General features: G+C 28.5%; 4 protein-coding genes across 11 annotated transcripts; 1 reads left to right on the forward strand and 3 right to left on the reverse strand.

Moving 5' to 3' along the window:
* Positions 1-989: 989 nt before the first annotated feature.
* LOC110624385 (putative pentatricopeptide repeat-containing protein At5g08310, mitochondrial) lies at positions 990-6549 on the reverse strand. 2 transcript variants are annotated; one of them, XM_021769482.2, is made up of 3 exons: positions 3874-6549; positions 3384-3440; positions 990-2946 (listed from the first exon to the last, which is right to left on the reverse strand). In XM_021769482.2, the coding sequence occupies exon 1, from the start codon at positions 6494-6496 to the stop codon at positions 4022-4024; it is 2475 nt and encodes an 824-aa protein (XP_021625174.1). In that variant the 5' UTR covers positions 6497-6549; the 3' UTR covers positions 990-2946; positions 3384-3440; positions 3874-4021. The 2 variants fall into 2 exon arrangements, with proteins under 2 accessions (XP_021625174.1, XP_043816483.1); XM_043960548.1 differs by having other exon boundaries at positions 990-3440.
* A 5008-nt stretch (positions 6550-11557) lies between these two features.
* Positions 11558-15463, forward strand: LOC110624109. Of its 7 annotated transcripts, none has more exons than XM_021769206.2 (8): positions 11558-11777; positions 12211-12384; positions 12495-12677; positions 12784-13050; positions 13368-13402; positions 13639-13816; positions 13936-14576; positions 14762-15463. In XM_021769206.2, the coding sequence occupies exons 1-8, from the start codon at positions 11711-11713 to the stop codon at positions 15065-15067; spliced, it is 1851 nt and encodes a 616-aa protein (XP_021624898.1). In that variant the 5' UTR covers positions 11558-11710; the 3' UTR covers positions 15068-15463. The 7 variants fall into 7 exon arrangements, with proteins under 7 accessions (XP_021624898.1, XP_021624891.1, XP_021624892.1 ...); XM_021769199.2 differs by having other exon boundaries at positions 11562-11777; positions 14705-15463; XM_021769200.2 differs by having other exon boundaries at positions 11562-11777; positions 13648-13816; positions 14705-15463.
* Positions 15464-17007: 1544 nt separating this feature from the next.
* Positions 17008-18600, reverse strand: LOC110624085 (40S ribosomal protein S23). The gene is made up of 4 exons (XM_021769161.2): positions 18444-18600; positions 17847-18002; positions 17640-17766; positions 17008-17347 (listed from the first exon to the last, which is right to left on the reverse strand). The coding sequence occupies exons 1-4, from the start codon at positions 18446-18448 to the stop codon at positions 17207-17209; spliced, it is 429 nt and encodes a 142-aa protein (XP_021624853.1). The 5' UTR covers positions 18449-18600; the 3' UTR covers positions 17008-17206.
* Positions 18601-23703: 5103 nt separating this feature from the next.
* Positions 23704-24013, reverse strand: LOC122724920 (low temperature-induced protein lt101.2-like). Its single transcript, XM_043961149.1, has 2 exons — positions 23933-24013; positions 23704-23787 (listed from the first exon to the last, which is right to left on the reverse strand). The coding sequence occupies exons 1-2, from the start codon at positions 24011-24013 to the stop codon at positions 23704-23706; spliced, it is 165 nt and encodes a 54-aa protein (XP_043817084.1).
* Positions 24014-25448: the final 1435 nt, after the last annotated feature.

Genomic DNA, 25448 nt, shown 5'->3' on the forward strand with positions numbered 1-25448 from the left:
GTATATATTATTTAATTAATATGAAGGACGTAGTATTTTCGAAAAGTAAATTAAAATATGATTACATCTATAAAAACTATTATTATTTCGCACATATAAATATAAACAAAACATTGAAAAATTAGTATTATTTCACATAAATGGTATAAATAATTTTATAAAAAAAATTAAATAAATTCTTGTAAAATCATTTATAATTCTATTTTCATATATGATGAAAATTTTCAAGTCATAAAATTTTGAACTTTTATTCCAAATAAGAATTCTACAACAACAGAATTCAATTCTTACTGTTGATTCCAAACAGAAAAATTAAGATTTTTGCAAATTGACTCCCAATATACAACTTTTTAACTACCTCTGCCCTCATTCTAGTTTGACATTCTTCTTTGAGCATAATCAAAATAATGAAAAACCAGTCAAAATTAATTATTATGTCTTTATTTTTACTTTGGATAAATTGATCTTTTATTATGAAATATATCAAAATTAACACATATGCCCTATTTTTAAAATTTAATACTTTAATCTTTTCTTTTTTTTTAATGTTTCCATCAAATTGAAGAAGTCCCTCCTCTGTCTATATTAATATAAACAACGTAGATTTTTTTTAGAAAATCAAAAGACATAAGGGTTAATTTTAACATATTCTAAAGAGGAAAAGTAGTATACTTTTAAAAGCATTTTAGTAATTTCTCACACAATTGGATTGGAAAAACGTTTAATTTGATAGAGCAAAAATATATGAACTAAACTGTTGAGTTCTAAAGATTGAGGGCCATAACTAACTTTGGCATAACTTAGGGGTGAAAAAGTAATTTTTCCTTTTACTTTTCATACAAAATTTACCAGCAAATAAAAGAGCTCTTCATTTCCAGGAATAATCATATCATATGCCTCCATTTATACAGTGGAGTTCATACAAAAAACCCAAATTTGGTCTTAGTTGATTAAATTTGATATTGAATTGATATTTTTTTTTCATCTAGGCAAGTAAAAAGAGTTTAGAAAACATATCATGGTTGACCCTTAAAATTAGTGTACCTTAATTAAGCATATACTGAACAAGGATGAGAAATAGGTAACTAACCTCTCCATAGCTTGCCATTCTGATGGTTGAAATTGGACTAGAAGACCTTAGCAGTGGAAAATATGTTTTTGGCTGATAGGTGAAAAAGAAAATGGGGAAAGTGAAGAAAAATGTGTTATCAGTCACAATGATTCATGTCAAGCAATTGTTTCAATTAGCACTAATCGCTTAATTACTACCCTTGATCACTTCATACTCGATCACAGCACTAATTTCATACTACAAATATAGCTTAGTTTTAAAAAAAAAGATTTTAAAAAAAAAAGGATGCAAAATGAAAATGCAGAATGTTCTTCATAATTTTCCAAAATAAGCAACTCATAAGTTCTCACGGGCCATGTGTTGGATGACTCATTCAATGGAAATTGGCAATTATAGCTGCAATTACTGAAAATATAGACCAACTAACTATAGTATCAAACTGTTTAACATCTGATTTTTGTTATAGGCTCATAACTTACATAACCTATAAGCTCTTTTTTGAATTGAGACCATAGTGGGCTGCCAATTAATAGTCTTTTATATGATAATTGCATCCTCTATGGTGCCTGCTAATACTACAACCATCCAGCTTGTAGGAAGAACACTGAATTACATGAAATGAGAAATTAATATTCGTGAACGTGTGAATATCCTGTAACATATATATATATAATAATCAGAAAAATGAGCGTTCAGCCTCTTAACCAGCATGAGGTACACATCCAAAAGTTGGTTTGACATTCAACAAGCACATCAAATCACAGAAAACCCAAAACTAAGGAAAAGGGGGAAAGAAGGAAAATGGAAATGGGGACGGAGACACGAACAGAGGATTTGTTATAACAAACGAGCAAGGCTGGGAGGGAGAGAATGTTGGGAGAGGAAGGCTGCTGATGGGAAGCAAAATCCACTGGGCAATTGAATAAAATTCAGAGATTTATTTTTTGAAATTGAAATTTCCAATGGATTTACTGACAACCTAAGATCTATCACCAACACCATTGGTAATTTGTTGCAAACATGTCTCTGTTCACTTCAAATCACCCCACCTCGAACCTGTTGAAAAGCACGTTGGAACATTAAATAATTTCGGACAGATTTAAATCTGTCAGTGAAGCTCCTGCTTTTGAGGATAATCTCGGTGCCATATTTCCTTCTTCAACCCAACCTTGGTGCCATGTTACCTTTATCTATCCTAAGAACTTACTTCCCAGGAAACATGAGGATACATCCCTGGATACCTATTAAGATGTCTAGCTGCTTGGAAAGGGTGAAATCACATCACTCCAGGCTTATGAATCATGTTTAATATTGTATACGGATCTACTGATTTTAGCGCTTCTCAGGTGTCCTTTGATGGCTATTCCTGAGGTGGCATAGGGTACCCCTTCCTAGTGCTATAGGGAATGGCCTCTGAGTCCTTTTATCGTGTAGAATTAAACATCCTTGGGAAGAATATCAAGGAGAACCTGATACCTACTTTGAAGTTGATATTGGCAATCTCTTCTTCCAAGCTGATGGTTTCTCCCTGAACTTCCAAAGGAAAAGAATCATGTGTGGTCCTGAACTTCCAAGATTATGTCTATCCCCAACATGACAATTATATAAAAACTCTACAACTATATAAAAAAAAAGTCTCTTTTTTTTTTTTCAGTTTTTTGCCATGGTACTTACAAACAAACACCCTTAGCTAGTTCATCAAGGAGAAAGCTCAAAAAGAATATCTCCTTTTCAGTGTGCAGCAATTCCATCATTTTCTGAAGAAAACGAGACTCAATTTCTTAGCGAGCAACCTTAGATCTTGCTGTTACTTCTCTGATTCTTGTAAAGTTTACAACAGTAATACTCTGGTTGCAGAGATAAATTCTATTTTACTGAGAAATGAAAAGAAAACAATCAAAATTGGGATAGGTTCACATTCAATATGGGGTTAGTCCTTAGTTGCACATTGAGTATTCTGTCAGATCAGAGTAATTGGGATTAGAGTTGTGTGCAAGGCTTGTAAAACAGCCTAGATTCTCTATGTTTGATGTTGAATTGTTTCACAATCTCTGCCAAATGTTTATTGATCAAACAAGGGATTCTTGCAGAGCTTTATTTTTTTTATTATGTTTTTTTACTCATAATTGCAAGGTGTATGACAAATGCTAAAAGTAAAATTCTCCACAAGATGCAAGTGTGTTTATCAGGTTCAAACAAGACAATTTTAAATAGGAAAAAGCAATCTAATTTAACCAGGAAGACACAAATTTTAAATTGGCCTTGTGAAGAAATTGCAACCAAAACTGACATTGGGGATGCAAATGCATACCTGGCTTTGCTATGAACTCCAACAGAGCAGCCCCTGAGAAGAAATCTGGTGACAGATCTGCGGTAAACAACTCTTCCTGAGATTGTTTTCAAGGTAAACGTTTGGTGGTAGGCAAACTGAAAGATTGCTATTGTTCATAGTTTTACGTTGCTGTTTTAATTGATAGTGAAGAAAAAACAATATGATTGCCAGTTTAATGAGAATCAAGGGGCCATTTTTTTCATCAAAATAGGGACAACGCATGGCACATAGTAGTTTAATAATATATTAGCTCAATTGAGAAAAACCAACTTACTAAACGTATCATGCTTCTACTTTCATATGGAAAAACCTTATAAATTCAATTTAGTTATATTTAATAGATAACATGTTCTAGACAAATATATTTATGTAAAGGAATGGTTTGAACCGACTCCAATGCTCTAACAAGTGACATTCCCACAAGGTTATATAGAATAAGCATTAGTAACAAAAATATCGACATATGTACCTCAATGACAAGGAAAGAATTAGTGAAATCATATGAACCACACAAGATATCTTCTGAGCAGCCAATCTTTAGCATGCAGTTATACAATTTCTTTGAGCATAAAACTCTTTTACTGATCTCCTGTACCTCCACCTTCAGCTACAAAATCTCAGAGAGTTATACTTGGAATGCTGCCATTGGATATAAGACTTCTAACACTAGAGGAAGTCCTGGCATCTTTAGACAACTTAAGTATTGCATCTCTTACAATTATATAGTTCTTATCAAGCAGATCCGGAAATTTTCCCTTGTCAACCATCTCTTTTAATACTTCAAAAGCCAGAGGGAGCTTTACATCGGCAAGAAAAGCACTTACTAAGGCTACATAGATAAAAGAGTCAGGTTCCATTTCGTTGTCTTCCATTTCACGTAAATGAACCAGAGCAGCATTTGGCCTACCACACTGGCAAAGACCATGAATAAATGCCATGAAAGCAACTCTATTAGGGGTGCAACCTCTTCTCCTCATTTCAGTCCATAGCATTACAGCATCATCAGGTCTTCCAGCATTACACAGCCCACCTATTAAAGTAGTGTATGTAATGACATTAGGTTCCCTTTCATTGGCAGACATACGGGAAAGACAATGCAGGGCCTCATCAATGCAACCACTTTTGCACCACCCATCAATAAGCAAGTTATATGTGACAACAGAGGGGACAAGGCCCTTCATCACCATCTCTTCAAATATAGTATGAGCTTCTGTAATTCTTTGGGTCTTAAAGAGCCCACTTATTAGTATGTTGTATGCAACTACATCAGGGCAATGCCCACGAGCACAAATGTCACGGAATAGCTTCAGCGCTTGATCAACTTCTTGAATTTCAATCAAACCACTTAGTGATGCAGAATAGGCAATTATATCAGGTAGGAAGCCTTCTTGAACCATATCAGCAAGAAATTTGCAGGCTTGTGTTGCCTTCCCATTTTTGCACATTTTTCTTACTAGAAAGGTATAATGTTTGATCCAAGGCTCATGGCCATGAATACGCATCTTTTTTACCAGATCAAGGGCTCCAGAAGCATCCCCTCTCCTGCAAAGGCACCCAAACATAGCATTGTGAGTAAATTGTGTTGGTTCAATTCCTGACTCCTTCATTTCTCTCAGAATCTCATAACTTTCCTCCAATCTATCAGACTTGCATAGTCCATCAATCAAGTTATTATAAATCACTAAATTACGGCTGCAACCAATTTGAGCCATATCTTGAAAGAGGGAAAGGGCCAAGTCCAACTTGCCGGCTGGGACCAAAGCCTTAATGACAATAGCAAAACTAGCTGTATTAGGAGCAAATACCTTTTTATCTTGGAAAAGCTTATGTAACTCGACATTATCACCATATGCCTTTCCCATCATACCCTGAAGAAGACAATGAGCTTTATCTATCAAGCCACTGTTAACAAGAGAATTCAAACAAGAATTGCAAAGCATAGTCAGACCTTCTAAATCCATATCCTCATGGATTTTGTCAAGTACGTAGGTTAATTCTCCTTCTTCAGAAAAAGAAGATATGAGCTTGGTGAATATTCCAACATCAGGTAGGATTTTGAACAATTTCATTTGTGCATACAAAGACAAAGCTTTCTCAAGCTCATTACTTTTGCAGAGCCCTCCAATTAACACATCAAAAAGTGCTAGATCAGGAGTGAAACCATACTTCTGCATCTTATCAAACAATTGCAGGGCTTTATCCACTCTAGATAGTTTTACAAATCCATGAATCAAAATGCAAAACGTTTTCTCATTTAATCTAACATTTTGATCTTCCATTTTTTCTATTAGTTCAAACGCCTTGTCCACCTCACTACACTTGCTAAAACAAAGCACCAAAATAGATAATATGTGCTCATCCACCCAACCACGATCACAAATTTTATTAAAAACACCCAAAGCTTCATTAAACTTCCCCGCATTACAATACACCTGCAACACTGGCGTCAATGTGTACTTATCAAACTCCCAACCTTGATTACGCATTTCTTGGAGTCTCGTCTCAACCAAAATAACAGAAGTAGACCTACACTTAGATCTAGAGATAGCCTCTAATAAACAATTATAGCTATAACTATTCGGCATACAAAGACCCATCATTTTTACTTGATCAAACAACACATTAGCTTCATCAGCCAAGCCAACACTACCCAAACATCTAATAAAGAAACCTAGAGCACCAGGAGTCATTGAACAACGAGAATTCAGTATAGCAGAAGACAGAGCTCTCAGCGGGGCATTTTCTCGAGCATGTGATAGGATTGAGGCCATTGCATTATACGTATAGATATTATGCTTATATCCATATTGGTTTGAGGCCCAGTTGAAGAAAGAGTAAGCAATTCTCCAGCTTTTGAAAGAATTCAAGACATATTCAACGACTCTGGGATTTAGCATTGGAGCAAGACTCTTCAACTCAGGGCTGTCTGGGCAAAATGGCTGCTTGGTGAAGATAGATATGAAGTAATTGATAGTTCCGGTGAAGTCCTCGGGATCGGTGGAGAGATTTCTGATGGAGACAGAATTTGGATTGATGGGCGAAATCGTTTTGCAGAGTTGCTGGGGATGTTTTGTTATTCTTGAAAATGCCATGATAAGCTTATTTGTTGCAGGGGATAATTCCAACTCCGAAGCACTCTTATATTATTCTGTAATAATCAAGTGAGCCTTTTATTCTAATAGCGTTAAAAGTTATTAATAAATTAAAATTTATTTTTTAATATTTAGTAAAGCTACATTTTAGTTTTTTTTTTTTAATTTTAATCCTTCAAATGTTGTTTAATTAATAAAATAATTTTTTAATTTAAATTTTATATTTTTAATTAAAATTAATTCTTATATTTTTATAAATTAATCTCTAAATATTATAATTATTAGTAAATTTTTATATTTATAAATTAATCTCTCTATTAATAAATTTAAATGTCACTTCAAAAAAATTTAATAAATAAATAGTTTATATGTGAAAAATAATAAATAAAACATTTTTTAGAATTAAATTTAAATATCTATTGTGCGAAATTGGTACACTTATTTACAAAGTAAGAGCAACTTACGTAAAAGGTAAAAATAAGACAAAAATTATTCTTTATTTAAAATAATTTCTAACATGAAGAGATTTGTTTATAATTTTTATAAATGGCTAATTTAGAAAAAGCAGCATATTAACAAAAATAATAATAAAAGTTGTCAATTTTACTATAAAATTTGAATGTCACTTTCATCCGAATTCTCAATACTAACAATTTAAATTACACAAGCTTATTTTCAATTTAGCCCTTAATAAATTTTTAGTTAAATATTTAATCCAATAAGAAATTTCATTTTTAGCCGAAATAGACTTCTTTTAACCCTAATTTAACCCAATTACAACATTTAACACATATGAAGCAATATTTCCTATTTAGTTCAATCTTAATTTTGAGCAAACTAATTTTTCTCTGTCTAATTTCTCTTAATCTAATAAATTCTTATTATCACGATATCTTCTTAATTTTGAGCAAACTAATTTTTCTCTGTCTAATTTCTCTTAGTCTAATAAATTCTTATTATCACGATATCTTAGTCAAATTACAATCCTGTGAAGAAAAGTAGTAAAATTTCATCTTGGTCCATAGCTTGAATTTTGGTCAAATTATAAATTAATATCAAAATTTTCTTTTTATTAATTTTATTATTTATTCAAACTTTAAACATGCAATATAACTCAAATGTTATTCATTTGATTTAATTCTATCAAGATAGTAAATTTTCAAATTCAACATAATTGATAAATTCTTAAATTTATTCAAGAAAAATTGAACACTAACCTTAAACTTCCAAAAACATCCACAAATTTTAATTTTTTATTCTTCCTTTTCTTTCCCTTTAGAATTTTCGCTCTTTCCTTTAAATTTTTCTTAAAATATAATCAAATAAATCATATTAATTTAATATTCTCCATAAATATTCATATAAAAATTATAAGAAATATTCATAAATATTCTATATAAAAAAAAACTCTTAACATACCTTTAAAATATCTACATTTGATTACTATTCACACAATTTTTTTTCTTAATTTCCTCCTTATTTCTCTCATTGTCTTGGATTTGGGGCTAGCAAAAAGGACTTGGATGGATAGAGAATTGATTTTAGGTCAAAAGTGGGTGAGAGTTAGTGTAGGAAAGAAGAAGAAGATGGAGAAGAATTTCTCCTCTTGGTTTGGCCACTTGAAGAAATGAGGAAGAAGATGGTTTTTCTTTATTTTTCTAGAATTTCTTTTTTACTTTTTGAATGGCTAGGATTGGATGTGTGTTAATTAATCTAAGAATCCATATTAATTCTTAATAAAAATATATCAATAAGTGCATTTTAGCCAAAATTTCCCCTAATTGGACATTATCCTCACAATTTTTTCATATTTAGACATTTTCTCCGCTTATTTAATTACTTTTCCATGCCAATTTTAACCAAAGTCAAACTATAGTATATTTCACTTTAATTTCAATTTTTTCAATAATACTAAATAAGTCTATAAATTGATTTTTCATTTGAGTTTCTCACCATACTCATGGACATATTTTAATTTCTTATTAATTATTTAAATAGTAGTATTCATGGATATAAAAAGTATCGAGTGCTTTTTGAGTGGTATTATTTACTTTTTAGAATGACATCATTCATGATCGAAATTTTTAGAACGTTATACGAAAAGTCAAATTAAATTAAAAATTTTTATTTAATACAGTTTGATTCTATTTATGTAATATCCGGATAGATTTCGGTATCAGAATCTCTACCTTTCGACGGAATCTCCGTTGAAATCTAGAATTTTGATAATGCCAGAGTCGTTTAGAGGAGTAAAATGTGTTTCCAGTTATGTAGCAAACAGGTTAACTTCGGTATATACATCAGATGTTTAAGTTTTTATGTTAATATTTTGATCATGTATGAGATTTGATCAGGTGATAGGATGTATGTTAGGTTTGCTATCTGAATTCTAGCGCCGGTAGCGATCCGATTTTCGGGTCGTTACAATCTAAATAATTTAGCGAATTGAATATTTAAGGGAAGACGAGAAAGGAAGAACGAAAAAGTCAAGAGAAAGAGAAAAGGAGAGGAGAGGGATTAGGGAAAGGAAAGAAGGGCTTGGATCATATATTCTCTTTGTTGCTTCTTTGATTTTGGATTTTTATTTTCTTCTTGATCTCATAGTTTTTTTTTTAATGTTATTTTTCGTTTTTCTTTGTTTTTGGGGATAAAGATGTTTTTTATTTTATTTTATTTTATATTTCATTTAATTTTATAATAAATCAAATAATATTAAAAAAGCTCAGGTTTTATAATATTAGTTTTAAAAATTAGTGAATGAAGTATACGACGTGTTAACATTATTCATAAAATATTTTTAAAATAAAATATAATTAATAAATTATTCTCTAAACCATGTCTTTGATAATGTCAACAATAACTTGAAAAATTAATTTAATCAAAATTAAATTGTTTAGATTAAAAATTTCCACAATTGAAGGAGTCTACCACCTTTGAGGGTGATTAATTTAGTAAAATTAATTATTTAATTTCCATATTTTTTAAAAAATATTTAATAATCCATTCTTTTTAGAACCGTCAACTATAATCAAAATATTTAATAATCCATTTTTAAAAATATAATTATAAGTCATATGTTTATTTCAGCTCTTAATAATAAAAATGTTAAGTTTAAAATTAAATCGAATTAAATAAATTAAAAATTAAAATTTTAATATTCGTAAAAATTATATCGATCTAATTTTAGATAAAAATTAAATTGAATTAAATTAGTCTGATTCGATTTGATTCAGTTCGATTTAATCAGTTAAGTTTTTTAATAAATTTTTTATTTTTTAAATTTTATTTTTAATATTTTAAAATTTAATTAAAATATTGCATTTTGATTATAGTCTAATCTCTTTATATTATCAAAAATAATATATTATTTTATAAAAATTAAATCGAATAAATATAATTAAAATTTTTAAAATTAAAAACTGAATAAAAAAATAAAAAATCAAACTAAATTTATAAATTAATTTGATTGAGCCACTTCTTTTATTTAAATCAAATACTGTTTAACATAATTTAAAATATAACTATTTAATATTATAATTTCAAAAGTACGATTATTTACTTCTTAGAATTTCAAAATATTAACTATTTGATCTCTAATTTCAAAATAAAAATTATTTAATTTCTATAGTTAATAATAAAAATTAAATAATTAATAATTTGAAAGAAACATTAACTATTTCCTAGCAACTAAAAAATAAAATAGAATTTACTGTGAAGGAGAAGTAGTAGATTAATTTTAAATAATTGAGTGATATTTTTTTATCGACAAATATTTAAAATAAAATAGAAGAATTAAATTTTGATCGACAAACGATTTCTAAATATATCTTGTGAATTCATTTAATGAGTAGTAAATAATTAATAAATTTTATCGTTGATTATAATTTTTTTTTTTCTAAATGCAGAGAGGAAGATAGGCAAAAAAATTTTGTGTTAATCTTTTTTATACAAATGATCGATTTTTATTTAAAAAGGTGGGTTTTCCTGGTTTTTACAATTATTTAAAAAACCGATTTTAATTTTAAAGAATTAATTTTTTTAAAAAGTAATTTATAATTTTCAATGACTATTCATTTTATATATAGATATATAACTTTATTTAGAATTACAAGTAAACTAAAATTTAAATATAAATAGGACTAAGGATGGTAAATTTATATAAATTCTAAAATTAATTTAAATAATAAAAAATTTAAAATAAATTAAATTAAATACCTAATTTAACTTTAATTTTTCATTTTACTAATACTAAAATTTAAATTTCATAACATTTAGATATTAGTTTGAAGAGCGCAATGATGCTTAAGTTGTGCATTCGTTCAAAATGAAAAAATCGATCGAATTGAATTAATTTAAAATTTTAGTTTAATTTTTTTATTTATTTTATTTTGATTTAATTTTTAATTTTAAAAATTTTAATTATTTCAATTCAGTTCAATTTTAATTGAAAAAAATCGAACCAAATCGATTAAGGATAATAGTATATTATTTTTAATAATATAATGAGATTAGATCATATTAAAATTAAAATATTTTAATTAAATTTTAAAATATTAAAAATAAAATATAAAAAAATAAAAAAAATTTATTAAAAATTTAAATCGATCAAATCAAATTGAATTGAATCGAATCAGACCGATTCGATTCAATTTAATTTCTAATCAAAATCGATTTAATTTAATTTTTATAAATACTAAAATTTTAATTTTTAATTTATTAAATTCAATTCGATTTTAAACTGAACCGACTCAATATTGACATCAAATATGCCTTAATCTTATAAATTTTATAGAGATTTTATGGATCAATGATAAAAAGGAAAGTAAAAGACAAAAGAAACCTACAAAATCAATCACTTTAGCACCGCTATTTAAAATAAAAAAAAAAAAAAAAGTTACGTAAAAAGAAGTTAAGCCTGAATTTCCTTCATTTTTGGCTTTTCCGGAATTTAATTTATATTAAAATAATATTTTATTATATTATATTATTAATAAATAATAATAATTTTTTATATTTATTAATATTTCCATTTTGAAAAAGAAGAAAAAGGGAATCTGCTAATACCGCTCCTTCAGTTATCCTTCACTAATTACTAATAATTACCTTCTTTAATTCTCTTTCATTTCTCTCAATTTTTTGAATTTTCCCTCTCTCTTTCTCTCTGATTATTCTATTAAATTCCAACTCAAAGAAAGAAACCTCCAATTCATCAAAATGTCCTCCAAAATTGATTTCCAGGAATTTCAATTCTCAGGTATTCTCTCTAAACCAAGAACCAAAGGTAATGAATCTTTCGTGAATTAACCTTGTATCTTTCTTTTCTTTTTCTTCTTTATGAATTGTTTCATGAATGTTACTAACATGTATACTTTCTTGGTCTTGGTAGTTGAATTCTGGATTAATTCAATGAATTCTTATCTAACGGCCAAACAAGTGATGGGTCTTGTCCTGTGACTGTTTGATACAATTCTCACGTGAAAAAGGAAGTTGATTTTAGTTCAAGTGTTAGTTTAACCTCCAGAAATCACAAAGATAAACACAAATCAAATTTATTGTTGAAAATTTATCTGATTCGTGGGCTTTTCACTGCTTACCATGGAGATTGTAGATATGAATGCAATAGTTGTTATTTGCATCTGTCTTTTAAACCGAGTCCCTTCTTTCAATCTCTTTCTTGTTGCCAAAATTAATTTTCCTATGCTTCAATTTCACAGAATTTTCAGATGATAGAAGTAAGGTTGACATTCGGTTTATTCAGACTCTGAATCACCAAAATATGGATGCTTCCACTGTACTCTATACTAGGGATAGAGATACTACACAAACTTCATCGGGTTGTGATTTGCGCAAGAGTTTAGCATGGGATAGTGCCTTTTTCACAAGTCCAGGTTCGATTTATAGTTGAAGAAACTTGCCTGCTGAGTGCATTTATTAATTTAAATTCTTCAAATGTTCTGAATATTAAAATTTTTCCATGATGTGTTCTCTACCGACTCAGGAGTATTGGATCCAGAAGAGTTGCTTGAGACTCTTAATTGTAAAATGGGGGAAAATGGTTCAGATATGACTGGCCACATGGAACCAAAGTCTATACCTTTTGAATCAACATTAACACCAACAAATGGAATTGGTAATTTGCGAAAAAGTTTAGCTTGGGATAGTGCCTTTTTTACAAGTGCAGGTATCCATGTTTAAGAAGTACCATTTCATGTTTCATCTGTGTTCGGGGGATTTTACATTCATTTAATGTATTGTTGTACTGTTTGAGCTCTTTTCTCTTTCCTTAGGAGTTCTGGATGCTGAGGAGTTGTCTATAATAAATGGAGGATTAAAAAGGCCAGAAACACTTCCTTTTCCTAAGTTTGAAGAGGAAATTTGGAGGTCTACAGAATCAAATTCTACTATAAATAGTGATTGTTACTCTCTTGCAAGCCTTGAGATTGATCTTTTTGATGATATAAAAGCATCCATTCACAAGTCACGAGATGCTTCATCCAATAGGGCAACTTCAACTTGCAAACTGAAAAGAGAAAAAGGAACACAAAATGGCCATGGTGAGACGCTTCTCTTTAAGTAATTGTATTCATTAAGAGTGAGTGAAAGGGAAAAAATGTCTCCCATTTGAAAACGAGTTATGACATTTTTTATTCGGTCTACCGACAAAATTTGATCTGTGCATCCCATTTTCTATGTTTACCATCCATGTTTTTGGCAGTTGATCCCATTACTACAATTTGTTTTACTTGTCCATTTACTTCTGTTATCTGTGTTATGTCAACTGCTTGTTTTAAAGAGCTGTATTCACTTCTTTATGGTATATGTGTTGATCATTTGCTCTTGGTTTCATGTACTGATTTGATATTTTCTTCAGCTTCGAAAACACCAGATTCTTCATCTAGATTAAAAGTAAGTTCTCGACATGATTGTCTTTAATTTGTTATGGTTCATATCTGCTGTGTCACTTTTTATGGGGGACTCGCCTATGCATCTCTGGAATTGCTCATGATTGAAACTCGCAATATTTGTGTTATAGCCATAAACCAAGTTGATGCATAGGTGAGTAGCCAGTGTTATTATACAATGGAAGGAATAGTTTTGAGCATGTCTGAATTAACATCAATTACAAACCTTCTTCTGTTAAGCCACCAAAGTATGCTGGTTCAAGTGGAGAATCCAAATCCTCTTCTGTTAAGCCTCCAAAGGTATCTGCTCGTGCTAACCCTTCATCAATAATTCCCAGCAAAAGGGCTTCTTTGGGTACAAATCACGTTAAACTGGATAATAAGGCTACAAATTCTACCTGCGGTAAAGATCTTAAAAGTTCAGATTTCTTGTCCACAGAAAGTTGCTTCTTCTTTTTCGTTTTTCTTTTTTCCTTCCCAATAGAATGGAAAGTAGATTAACTGTCATAAGTGACAACCTCTGTTTGATTGTTACAGGGGAAGGTATCGCCATGTCAAAGAAAATGTGTTTACGGGAGTCTTGCAATATTATTTCTAGTTCAAAGCCATCCACTAAATCACCTTCTTCAGTTTTGCCTGCTGCAAAAAATGAGTTTATGGGGTTTTGTTATGCTTCAGGTGATTTCACTGGTAAATCTCCTTCAAACCCTCGAAGGAGAACAACTGATTCTCGGTTGGCTGCTTGCGGCTCAAGCGTTAGAGCTCCGTTAAAATACTTGGTTAAAAATAAAACCAAGTTGGTGAGTTCTAGTGATTCTATTTGTTTACCGTCCACACCCAAGTTGTCCTCTTATATATCACCTGCCAGTTCCATTGATGGTTGGTCCTCAGAATCATCATCAACATCTATCAATCAGAGATCAAAAAGTTCTGCTGCTAGTCTTGTAAATACTCCATTGAGAGAGATTTCTTTTGACTTTAGTTCCTCTAAAGCATCAGATTCTGAAAGGCCTAGGTATGGTAAAACCTTGGGCCATGAAATTCATGAAACCAAGCTCATGGATATTCAGTTCAACAATGTCTTAATGTGTACAAGTACTGGTTCTCCAAACGTTTCAAGAAAACCAACACCTTCAGGTCTTCGAATGCCATCGCCAAAGATAGGATTTTTTGATGCGGTTAGTTATATATTTATGATCTTTTTCCTGATAAGTAGGAATGTATATTTCTTTTTCCTGATAAGTAGGAATGCATATTCTTTATCAATCAACAGCTGTAATTGTGTGAAGAAATTTTCTATTTACAGGAAAATTCTGCTGTTTTAGCACAAGATGGAGGTCTGAAATTTCAGTCTGGTGTACAGGAAACTTCATCCAAAAGTGGAATTGGTATTAACAATGCCAGTGGATCAGCAAATAGAACAAGATATGGCAAGCATCGCTTGGCAGGAACCTCGACAGGACCTTTGAGTAAAACGGGTGCTGAGAATGAGGGGAAGATCTACTCATGTGAGAAGAAGCAACCTTTGAAAGAGCGTGAAGATATGAGAGTGATATGCCCTGAAAATAATGTGCATAGACTTGGTGAAAATAACAAAGAAAATATAGGTAGTTTGGCAAATCAAGTTGATGATCTCAGTCAACGTATGGGAGCCATTGATTTTAGCTGAGATTTGATTACAGCATCCAAAGTAAGTAAGGGCCCCTGTTCATAGTTTAGAATCTAGAATATTTTCAAGTATGTTGCACTGGTATCTTCATCTTTTTGAAGTGTGAGGATTGATTAGAAAATTTGCAAAATTATTTGGTTTTTAAAGCTTTCTTTGAGTATGGTGATTATATGTAGCACAAGAGCGAGGGCTTGAATGACTGTCAAAAGCTTACAGCTCCTACTGAAGTGGGTTATTTGACATGGCAGAAGAAGCAATGTTTCATTCTTTAATAGGAGATCAACAAGAGAAATTATAAAAGCTGTGCCAATTTGTACATATGATTTCTTGCATGAAGTGGCAGCTGTTGAGTGAATATGCTGTAAATTGGTAAGATAATTTTGTATTATTGAACTATCTTTTATTGATGATCTCAACAAATGATTATAGTGCGAATTGTGCATGAAGATAAATAATAATTTATTTGACAGAACTTGCTAATAAATGTTAAATCTGGACATAATTTTTAGAATAAATTACATTTTAATTCTTGAATTTTAATATAATTAACAGATCGGCCTCTGTATTTTTAAAATCGAATATTTAAATCCTGATATAATCATTTTGTTCTAATTAGAATTCTTTCTATTTATAAATACCTAAAATATTTTTATGAACACTTAAATTTTTTTTAATATAGGTGATAATTTTATATTGTGTAGTCTATATTTTTATTTTTAAATTTTAGTATAATTGATAGATTAATTTTTGTATTTTTAAAACTAAATTTTTAAATATTTCTATATTTAATCCGTTTAAAATTATATTGTTCACTGTATTATAAATATTATGTTCAAAACTAGTCTGAATGTACAGTTTCTTTTTAAAACTCTTTATAAAAATTTACAACCTACTTGTTATTTAATACCAATTTAAATTGTAAATATTTTTTGAAAGTTTTGAAATTATAAGTATTGAAATATTTTAATGAATAGAAATTAAAAAATAAAAAATATTAAAAATTAGTTAAATAAAATAGTATAGACAAAAGTTAACGAGAATTTAAGTATTTTTAAAAAAAAATAAAATATTTAATTATAATAGATGAGAATGGAGTGATTTTAAAGGAATTTAAATATATTTTTAAAAAATATAAAAATTAATTTATTAATTATATTAAAATATAAGATCTCAAGTATATGATTTATTCATTTATAAAAATATTTCCACACTTTTAATAATAAAAATGAATGGAGAGACTTTAATTTGAAAAGAAGATTTAAGCTTTAAAAATACAAAAATCAATCTGTTAATTATGTAAAAATTCAACTTTTTTTGCAAATTACAGAATCGGTTGAACTCTTTATCCTTTTTTCGCAAATTACAGAATCGGTTGAACACTTTATCCTTTTCAAACATGTTTCCTGGTGATCAGGTATTCTTGAAACAAGATCCCTGTGCCCTGAAAAAAAGCTAGTGATTTCACTTGGGCTTCATCCTCTTTCTCTCTAGCCTTTTGCTGGAATACACAGGATGATAATCAGGGCATCTTAGCATGGATGTCTTCAAAATATGCCTTAACATCACAAGTCTACACAAATTTGCGGTTTCTGTTCTTCAATACCACGTGTCCAGTTGGGCAACAACTTCTAAACTAGTGTTTAGAATTTATCAATTTAATCAAACACTATCAAGAGTGATTAAATAGTTGATTATTAAATGCTATTCCCTTCAACATTTAGCCATTAGCCGCTAAAACGATTAGTATTGTTTAATAGCCCTGTAATACTGTGCATTCTTGAAAGACTTTGAAACAAGTTAGCATTGAACGAATAACATGAACCAATATGTCAGCATTATTTAGGGATGTAAAACTCTTCAGTGGTTTTATGCTCGAGTTTTGCTCAAGTTAGAGATGAACATAATGGAGAACGCAAAGCAACAATAAGACAGCCAAGGCATACACAATAACCACTTGCAGCTGGCTCACACAAAAACCAACATAGTATCACCTCGTAAACTACTTACTATTCCAAAATTTTGAATTCTCAAGCAAAACAGGCTCAACTTCTAACTTAAGAGGTAAGATGTTCACATAATTCTGCATTACATGATGCTCACTATAAGAGCACCATGGATTGGAAAACTCTTCAATAAAACCTATGACCTAGGCTTTTCCTTCTTCTCTTTGAACAATGCCAGAAGAGAGACACCAGAAACCTTCACAACCTTGAACCTAACTCCAGGAATATCTCCAACTGCATGCCCCTTCCGTCCAAATCCAGCAATCAATACTTCATCCTGTACCAATCAACGTTCATCAGGATAGCACGAAAGGGAAACACAACAATAATCTAGCAGGATTCAAACCCGTGCACATGCAATTAAAGTAAAAACATAGGGAAAAGAAAAATCCGCCACACTAATGGTACTAAAATTGAACAGGGAATAATGCATAAGGTATCTAGATTCTCCTCCCCAGAACAACTGAAAATTTAGAACGTGACATTGTTAAGATGTTCAATGTGTAATTAAAATTTTTCACTTTGTTCCTGTATAAACTTTCTACCCCTTTCAGACATTGAAAGCTTACATTTTCCTCGATGTAGTTTAAGCAACCATCGTTTGGTACAAAGGCAGCAATCTTCTTCCCATTCTTGATCAGCTGAACACGAGCACATTTTCTGATAGCAGAGTTTGGCTGCTTGGCTTCAATTCCACTGCACAAGTCAATGAATATTTGTAGCATTATGAATGAGGCCACAATCTAAGCAATACAAAGGGAGAAAGTAATTCTCACATTTTTTCTAGAACAATGCCTTTGGCATGGGATGACCCAGCAAAAGGTTTCTTCCACTCATTCCCAAGATGGGATTTCTTGTAAGCTTTGTCAGCCCACCGCTGCCTCCTGCGGTGGGACTTCAGCTTACGAGCAGCTCCCATTCCACGAGTTTTCCTGCAATTAAATGCACATATCATGAGACTCTACTTGCCCATAGTAAATAACGAGACAACAAAAAAGGTAAACCACAAAGCTTATTCAACTGAATATGTAATTTGCCATGAAAATAAAAAATCTATGAAGGATACTATTAAGTAATCAAAATCTATGGACGAAAATGACTAATTTCTAGGAAGGATAATCGCCTAAAACCACACTGACATTGATATAATAGCAAATATTAATCAATTTAAACGACTCAAGCTGTTTGCAACTGTGTTTTTCTTCTGTTTTCCGCAGTTTTCCCAGAAACCAAACATAAGTAAAGAGATCAAAAGAAAGAAGTTTGTAAAGAATACACCAAATACGCCATACGCATATGCAAAAATCAATTAAAAACGAATAAAAAGAACATAGAAAATAACAAATAAAAGATAAAATAGAAGATAATCTAACCCCATTTTGGCTCTGAGAGAGAGAAGATGAAAAGTGATGAAGAGAGGTCGATGTACAGATGAAGAAGCTGCGCAAGGGAGAAGAACCCTAATTTCCTTTCTGTGCTTTGAGCTATATATTTGTTGGCGTGGTTCTGAGCTAAAGTTAGTTTTTTCGCATTTACGGTTCTGTCCTTCTTAATCGGATCGGTTTGGAAATTCCAAAACACTAAACAAATCAAATTTTAAGCGAGGTAAATTGAATCAAACCCAATTTGTTACCCCTCGAAACGAAAATCAAACAAATTAGTGTAAATAAATTATATTAGAAAAATATTTATATCCAGAAGATTCTTTATGGAAAATGTATTCAATTAAAAATATTTTTAACAAAACAGTTTATTTTTCATTATTTAAGAAAAAAAAGTTTTAATATGTAAAATGATTTAACCAATTTTTTAAAATACTTTAAATATTAAAAATATGAAAAATATTAAATAAATAAAAATTAAAACTAAGTCTAATTAAGACTCTGAATTTTTTATTCTAAAATTAAATAAAGTTAATTCAATTATTTTGGCTCCATAAATATCAATTTAATATAATATATTTTTTTAATAATAAAATATTTTTTAAAATTTAAAATATTAAAAAAATTAGTATTTTAATTAATATATCAATTAAAAAATACATTTATTTTGTTTTCTGACAATCCTAACCATGATCTAAATCAAATTGTGAACCATATTAGAATTGGACCGTTCAATCTGTGATCGGGATCGAAACTAATCAAATGGTTTTAGTTTATGAACTGCTATAGTTTATGACTAGAATATGAGCGAAAATTAAATTATTTAAATTCTATTTATATCGGTAATACTTTAACACGTTTTGAATTCAATAATTAATTTAAACGATTTGAATTCATTTTAAATTTAATTAGTATTATTTAAACGCATTTAATTTATATATTTTAATTAATAATTTATATAAAAAATATTTTTTATTAATAGATATCATTTAAAAATTTTAATATTTTTATAAAAAATTAATTTTAATTTTTAAATAAAAATATATAAGTACTCATAGACTTTAACCTGGTAGTAAAGTACATCTCTCTATTCTACTCTTTCAATTCTCGATTCTCTTTGATAAAAAATAAAAATATATTAAAAAATTTATAATATTATTATAAAATATATATTTTTATATTAAATTAATTATTTATATAAATAGATTCGGCCGGTGATACTTAATAAATAAAATTTAAATCCGCAACTGATATTATTTTTTTAAATTTGAATTTATCTCAAATTTAATTATAACATTAAAATCTATTTTATTATGATTCAATTCGCGAAAATATCCAATTTATTGTGATCCTTATTTATTAAGCAGCAAGTTACCGGCCTTCTTTATTAGAACTAGAGAAATCATTTTAAAATTGTAACCATTTTTAAACCAAAATGATTCAAACCGTAGAGTCCAACAAACCTACTGGTTCGGCTTGGTCTAGTTTTTTGATACCCAATAACATCTCTGATCTTGTATTCAATCACTCGTTTTCATAGCATTATCATATAAACATTGCACATTTTTTTCATTTTTAACAATAGAAACTAAATTATTATTTCTCCATTAATTTTACATTTTTTTCAATTATTGTACCGTTAATTAATTTAGTTTATTTAGACCTTTGTTCTCTATATATGTAATCTCAACCCATCAAAACGAGAGATAGATAGCCAAAAGAAGGAAAGCACCAGTGATGGCTAACAACGGTTGGTTCTTGAATAATGGAGGAATTTACAAGAATCAGCAATGGCCATGGAGAATCTCAATCTCTTCTCTGTGGACACGTCTTGATTTTCAGTTGAATATTATTGATAATTTAATGTTTAATGTTCTGTATGTTGTTGAATCTGTTGTTCTTGTTTCTACTGTCTGCTTCTTCTATCTCTGTTATGGCTGTAGCTTTTGATCCTTTGCTTTCTCTTTTTTCTCTTTATTTTTTCTTATATTATTTCCTTTTCACTCATTTGTTCTCTCTTGTTAAAGTTTGGATATTCATATTTTTTTAATTTCCTTGATGAAATAATTTTGTAATTGAATTCATATATTCAGTGTAATTTAGAAGAAATGCACATTTTTGGGGAGAAGTTTTAGGTTTTAGAAAGAAAAAGAGTAATAAGAGTGAGACCAAGAAGTTTTGTTGGTGGGCAATGGAGCGCAAGCTTCAGTCTCATAGCCTTCTTTTCGTTTACTGAAAAGAAGATTTCTGCTTACTTGACGATAACAATTCGAGAATAACCACTATGTCCAGCAATCGTCGCTCTCGCAGATTTTTGAGAAGCCATGAGGTTTGTCGCTATTTATGTTTTGAATTGCTTTTCTAAGTGTAAGTGGCAAGTTTACAGGCAATGTTCTATTTTGGATTTTGGTTTCTGCTTGTATCGGTTGTTACGTTGCCGTTTTTGGACTTGAGGGAATTGTCTTTGCTCGATTGTGTTTGTTTATGAATTACTTTTATGGGCATGCAATGATTTCGGGTTTCTTCCTCTCCTTCTCCGATTGTGGCTGCAATGAAGATGGCAACAGTGGCCGGAGGTCCCATGGATACGGATTTGGAGTTAGGTGGTTTGGGCTTTTGGAGTTAGACAAACTTTAATACTCTTTTTGTTTTATTAATATAAATTTATTTTAATTTTTGTCTATTATAAGACACTTTATTTTTTTAAATATAATTTGTTTATTAATTTACTAAAAATGTGGTAAAAAATAAAATTCATTTAGTAAAACTATTTTAGTAATTTGATATATATATATATATATATCTTCTACAAATTTCTATCCAAAAACTTAACATAATAATTTAATAGTTAATATTATAAAAAATATCTAAATAATATTTAATAAATCATTAATATTTAATTTTATTACATAATTAATTATTTACTACTCCGTTCCACTCATAATTTTTATTCATCTTTCCATTTTTTGTTATTTTAAAATTATTATCCACTTATTACAAAAACATATAAATCGATTATTATAATTTTATTTAATTTTTTTTTATTTTTAAGAAAATTTTTAAAATATTTTTTAATATTTAATAAATTAATTTATTTAAAATAGATATAATTGAAAAATTAATAAAAAATTATATATTTTTAATATATATAAAAAATAAAATAAATAAAAATTATGGAGGAATAGAGTATTTATATAATAACAAATGATTTTTTAATTAATATAAATAGCAAAAGTCAAAGTCATGAATTTATAAATTAAGAGAGATAAACTATACTTATTTACCATTTTATTATTTTTTAGTAATTTCACTAATCCTAATTAGTTTCAAAAACTTTTAATTCAATTCATAATAATACAAGTCTTCATTTTTAATGAAAAAAAAAAAAAAGACAAGATTTTTTGAAATTTTTTAGAAAGAAATAGGGAAAATATTAATTTTAAATTATAAAATTAAAAAAACAAATAAAATTTTTAAAATAGAAAAGAGAAGGCGGACCACTTCTCATGCACTTCGTTTGAAATTGATGTTTCGCTAGAACTTCCAAATAATTTAATTCAATTATTTTTTTAAATAATTTTTTATTTAAAATAAAATAAAATAATTTTTTATTTATTTTTTTAAATCTTATAAAAATATATTTAAATTTATATTTTTTTAAATAAATCATATCAAAGTGTTAAAGTGATTTCGCCACTATTTTTATGAGTTGTGTTCTCTAGCTGAATGGGTTTTTTTTAATGCAATAACAACTTGCATAAGTAAAAAAGTTCATATATTTAATCCTTTGATTTAATTATTTGAACCTGTATTAAATTCTATTAAAATTTATTTTAAATTCAATGAATCAATTTTAGATTTAATTATTATCATTATTTAAAAAATACTCGAACCTATTTAGATCTATAAAATTTTTATTTTAATAATTTACATAAAATATAAGTTAAAAGATTAATTTATATTTCAAAACTGCAACTATTAAAAATAAAATATATAAATTTTATTTATTTAATATATAAAATAAATATTATTATAAAAAATATAAAATACATATATTAATTATCTATATAAAAAAATGCAGTGTAATATATAACTAACAAATAGAATTTAAAATATAATTCAAATTTAGAGCTGTACTCGAACTGAGTCGAGTCGAATTTTAATAAGTTCAGATTTGATTAGAAAATAAATTTAAAAGTTCGAGTTCACCTTCAATCTCAACTCGAATTTTATTTATAAATTTAAACTCAATTTATAAAATAAATATTAAATTTAAATTCAATTCGAACTCGATTCGTAATAAGTTTATTTATTATATTAACGAGCCTAACTCAAATTCTATTTAAAAAATTTAAATTTAAGTTTGATTATATTATAAACAAGTCGAATATAATTCAAATTTATTTAAATTATAAACACAATTAAATTAACAATAAAATTTAAATTATAATGTAATTAAGAAATTTTTAAATTAAATTTTTTTAATTTAATTGAAATATCCCAATCTCAAAATTAATAAAAAAATGTAGAAGAGTTGTCATTTATAGAGAAACCACGATCCTCCATATCCCTTCAATTTTGGATATAGGATTGGTATTAGCGAATAAGTCTACTTATGAGCTTGTTCACGAGCCTGAGTTAACTCGCGAGCTTATTCATAAACTTGAAAACGAACCGAACTCGGGAGTCTAAATGAATCGAATAATGCTAAACTCAAACTCAACTCGTTTATTAGACGAGTCTAAAAAGTGAATTCGAACTCCGCTTATTTAGAAAACAAGTAAAGTCCGATCGAACTTTTATCGAGTCGAATATCGAATAACTCACAAATAGTTTGATTCGTTTATACCTCTATTTAAATTTACCAAATATTATTTTTAATATTTAAAACAGTCTCAAATTCGATTATATAATATCCTTAAATTGAATAAGGTATTTATAAAAAATTCAACCCATAAACATTCGTTGATGGAGATGTAACAAATCTTTAGTTGGGATATGGATAATAGAGTGAAATTCAAGAAGCAAATGACAATTTCCATTGCACAAAGATCACAATGCATATAGAAAAACAAGGTTTGAAACAAGAGGAAAGTCTTAATACAATGGAATTAAAAACAAGCAAGTCCTCCATTAATTACAAATCAACCAAACAGAAAAATAATATGTTCAATCATAGTGAACAGAAAAATAATATGTTCCCACAACTAGAAAAAAAATAAAAAAATAAAAAATATATATCAAAAATTAACTATACAACCAATACATAAATGGCATATACAACCCCTGGAAGATATCCCAAAAAGGTCAGCAACAAATCTATCCAGAACTCAATCTGCATTAATTCCCAATAATCCAAATTAGATAATTAGAAATTCGTAAATATTTAATATAATTATTTTATTTATTTGAATTTTTTTTTTTAAAATGAATTGTGCAAATTAGAACTGGAAATTAAGTTAAAGAGAAGAAATAATTACTCCGCATCCATAACGCAAGAAGACACCAATAGGAGGCAAGATGATGGCCAAAATCACCTCTACGAAAGTTTCTGCGCCCATCTTCTTCTTCCTTTTTATGATGATGATTGTGTTTGCTGCTAACTAAATTTGGGAGAAACTTCTTCTTTTGGTTCTGCTGCTATATTTAGTTAAAGAAACTAACCAAGATGGAATATGTCGCAGAGGAGAAGAGATTTAGGAACGACACGTCTCTGAAACTTTGAACATTTCAGATGTTTTAGCTGTAATGTAGTTCTTCAATATGAATTTTTCTTTCATATAATGGCGCAGGTTGTGGATCTCATCCACAAGTCCACAACAAATACATGCTATTTTCAGAATTACTTCTTTCTTTTTTTTCTTTTTTTGGAAGAAAATTTTCTTTACATTTGGGTGGGAGATATATTTTTAAGAAAAATATATTTTAGTTCTATGTATTTCTGTGTTTTTACATTTTAAAAATTAAAGTAATTTTTATTATATTTTAAATTCTAAATTTTCACACCGTTAAAATTTTAAGAATACAGTGGTCGATAATATTATATGTGATGATGTGATATATCGATGTCAACACCACGGTATATTCACTTAATCTTCACGTCTGACATATTATCATCACATTATTAATTTTTTATTTTATGATTTAAGTGTAAGTTAAAAAATATAAGTATTTGAATTGCAAATAAAAAAATTTCACTCTTTAATTTTAAAAGTATAAAACTTTCACAAATGCATGGAAAAAATAAAAAAAGAGGAAGGGGAAACAGAGAAAAGAGAGAAATTCACGTAAAGAGATAAAGAGAGAAAAAGGGACAAGGTTGGAGATAAAGTCCCAACTCTTTTTTTTTTTTTTTCGTCTCTCTATCTTACTTTATTTTTTTATTCAATTTTCTCATTTACTTCAATAAATAAAATTAAAAAAAGAGAATTAAATAAAAATACCGTTTAACTCTTGTAATTTTAAATATTTATATTATTTAGCTCTTCAACCAAGATTACAATAAGTTTATTAACAATTTTTCTTCTTTTGATTATATTGCCCTTTTAATTATATGATTTTTAAAATATGAACAAATCAGTAAACTCTTAAAAACTCAAAATCTTATAGTAATTCTGTCATTATTTAATACATTCATGAGATCGTGAATATATTTATTTAATTAAATTATTTAATTTAAATTTTAGGTAAAAGGCTCGTTTTACCCTTTTAACTATTAACTAATAGTCAATCAACTCTTTAAAGTTTTTTTAATTCAATTAAATCTCTTAACTTTCAATTTTAGTACTATTAAGTCGAAATTATTATCATGACTATAATAGACAAACAACTCTGTAAAATATTCATCTTTTAAAAAATTTTAAAATTTTTAAAATTCAAAAATTAAGAACACCTTCCATTTTTATCTCAAAAATCCCATTTTACAAAACTGAAAGACTAAGAATCCAACAAGAAATCATAGTAGCCAAGAACTCAATAACGAAAATTAGAGTAAAA

This window comes from Manihot esculenta, chromosome 10, assembly GCF_001659605.2.
Source record: "Manihot esculenta cultivar AM560-2 chromosome 10, M.esculenta_v8, whole genome shotgun sequence".
NCBI classification, from domain to species: domain Eukaryota; kingdom Viridiplantae; phylum Streptophyta; class Magnoliopsida; order Malpighiales; family Euphorbiaceae; genus Manihot; species Manihot esculenta.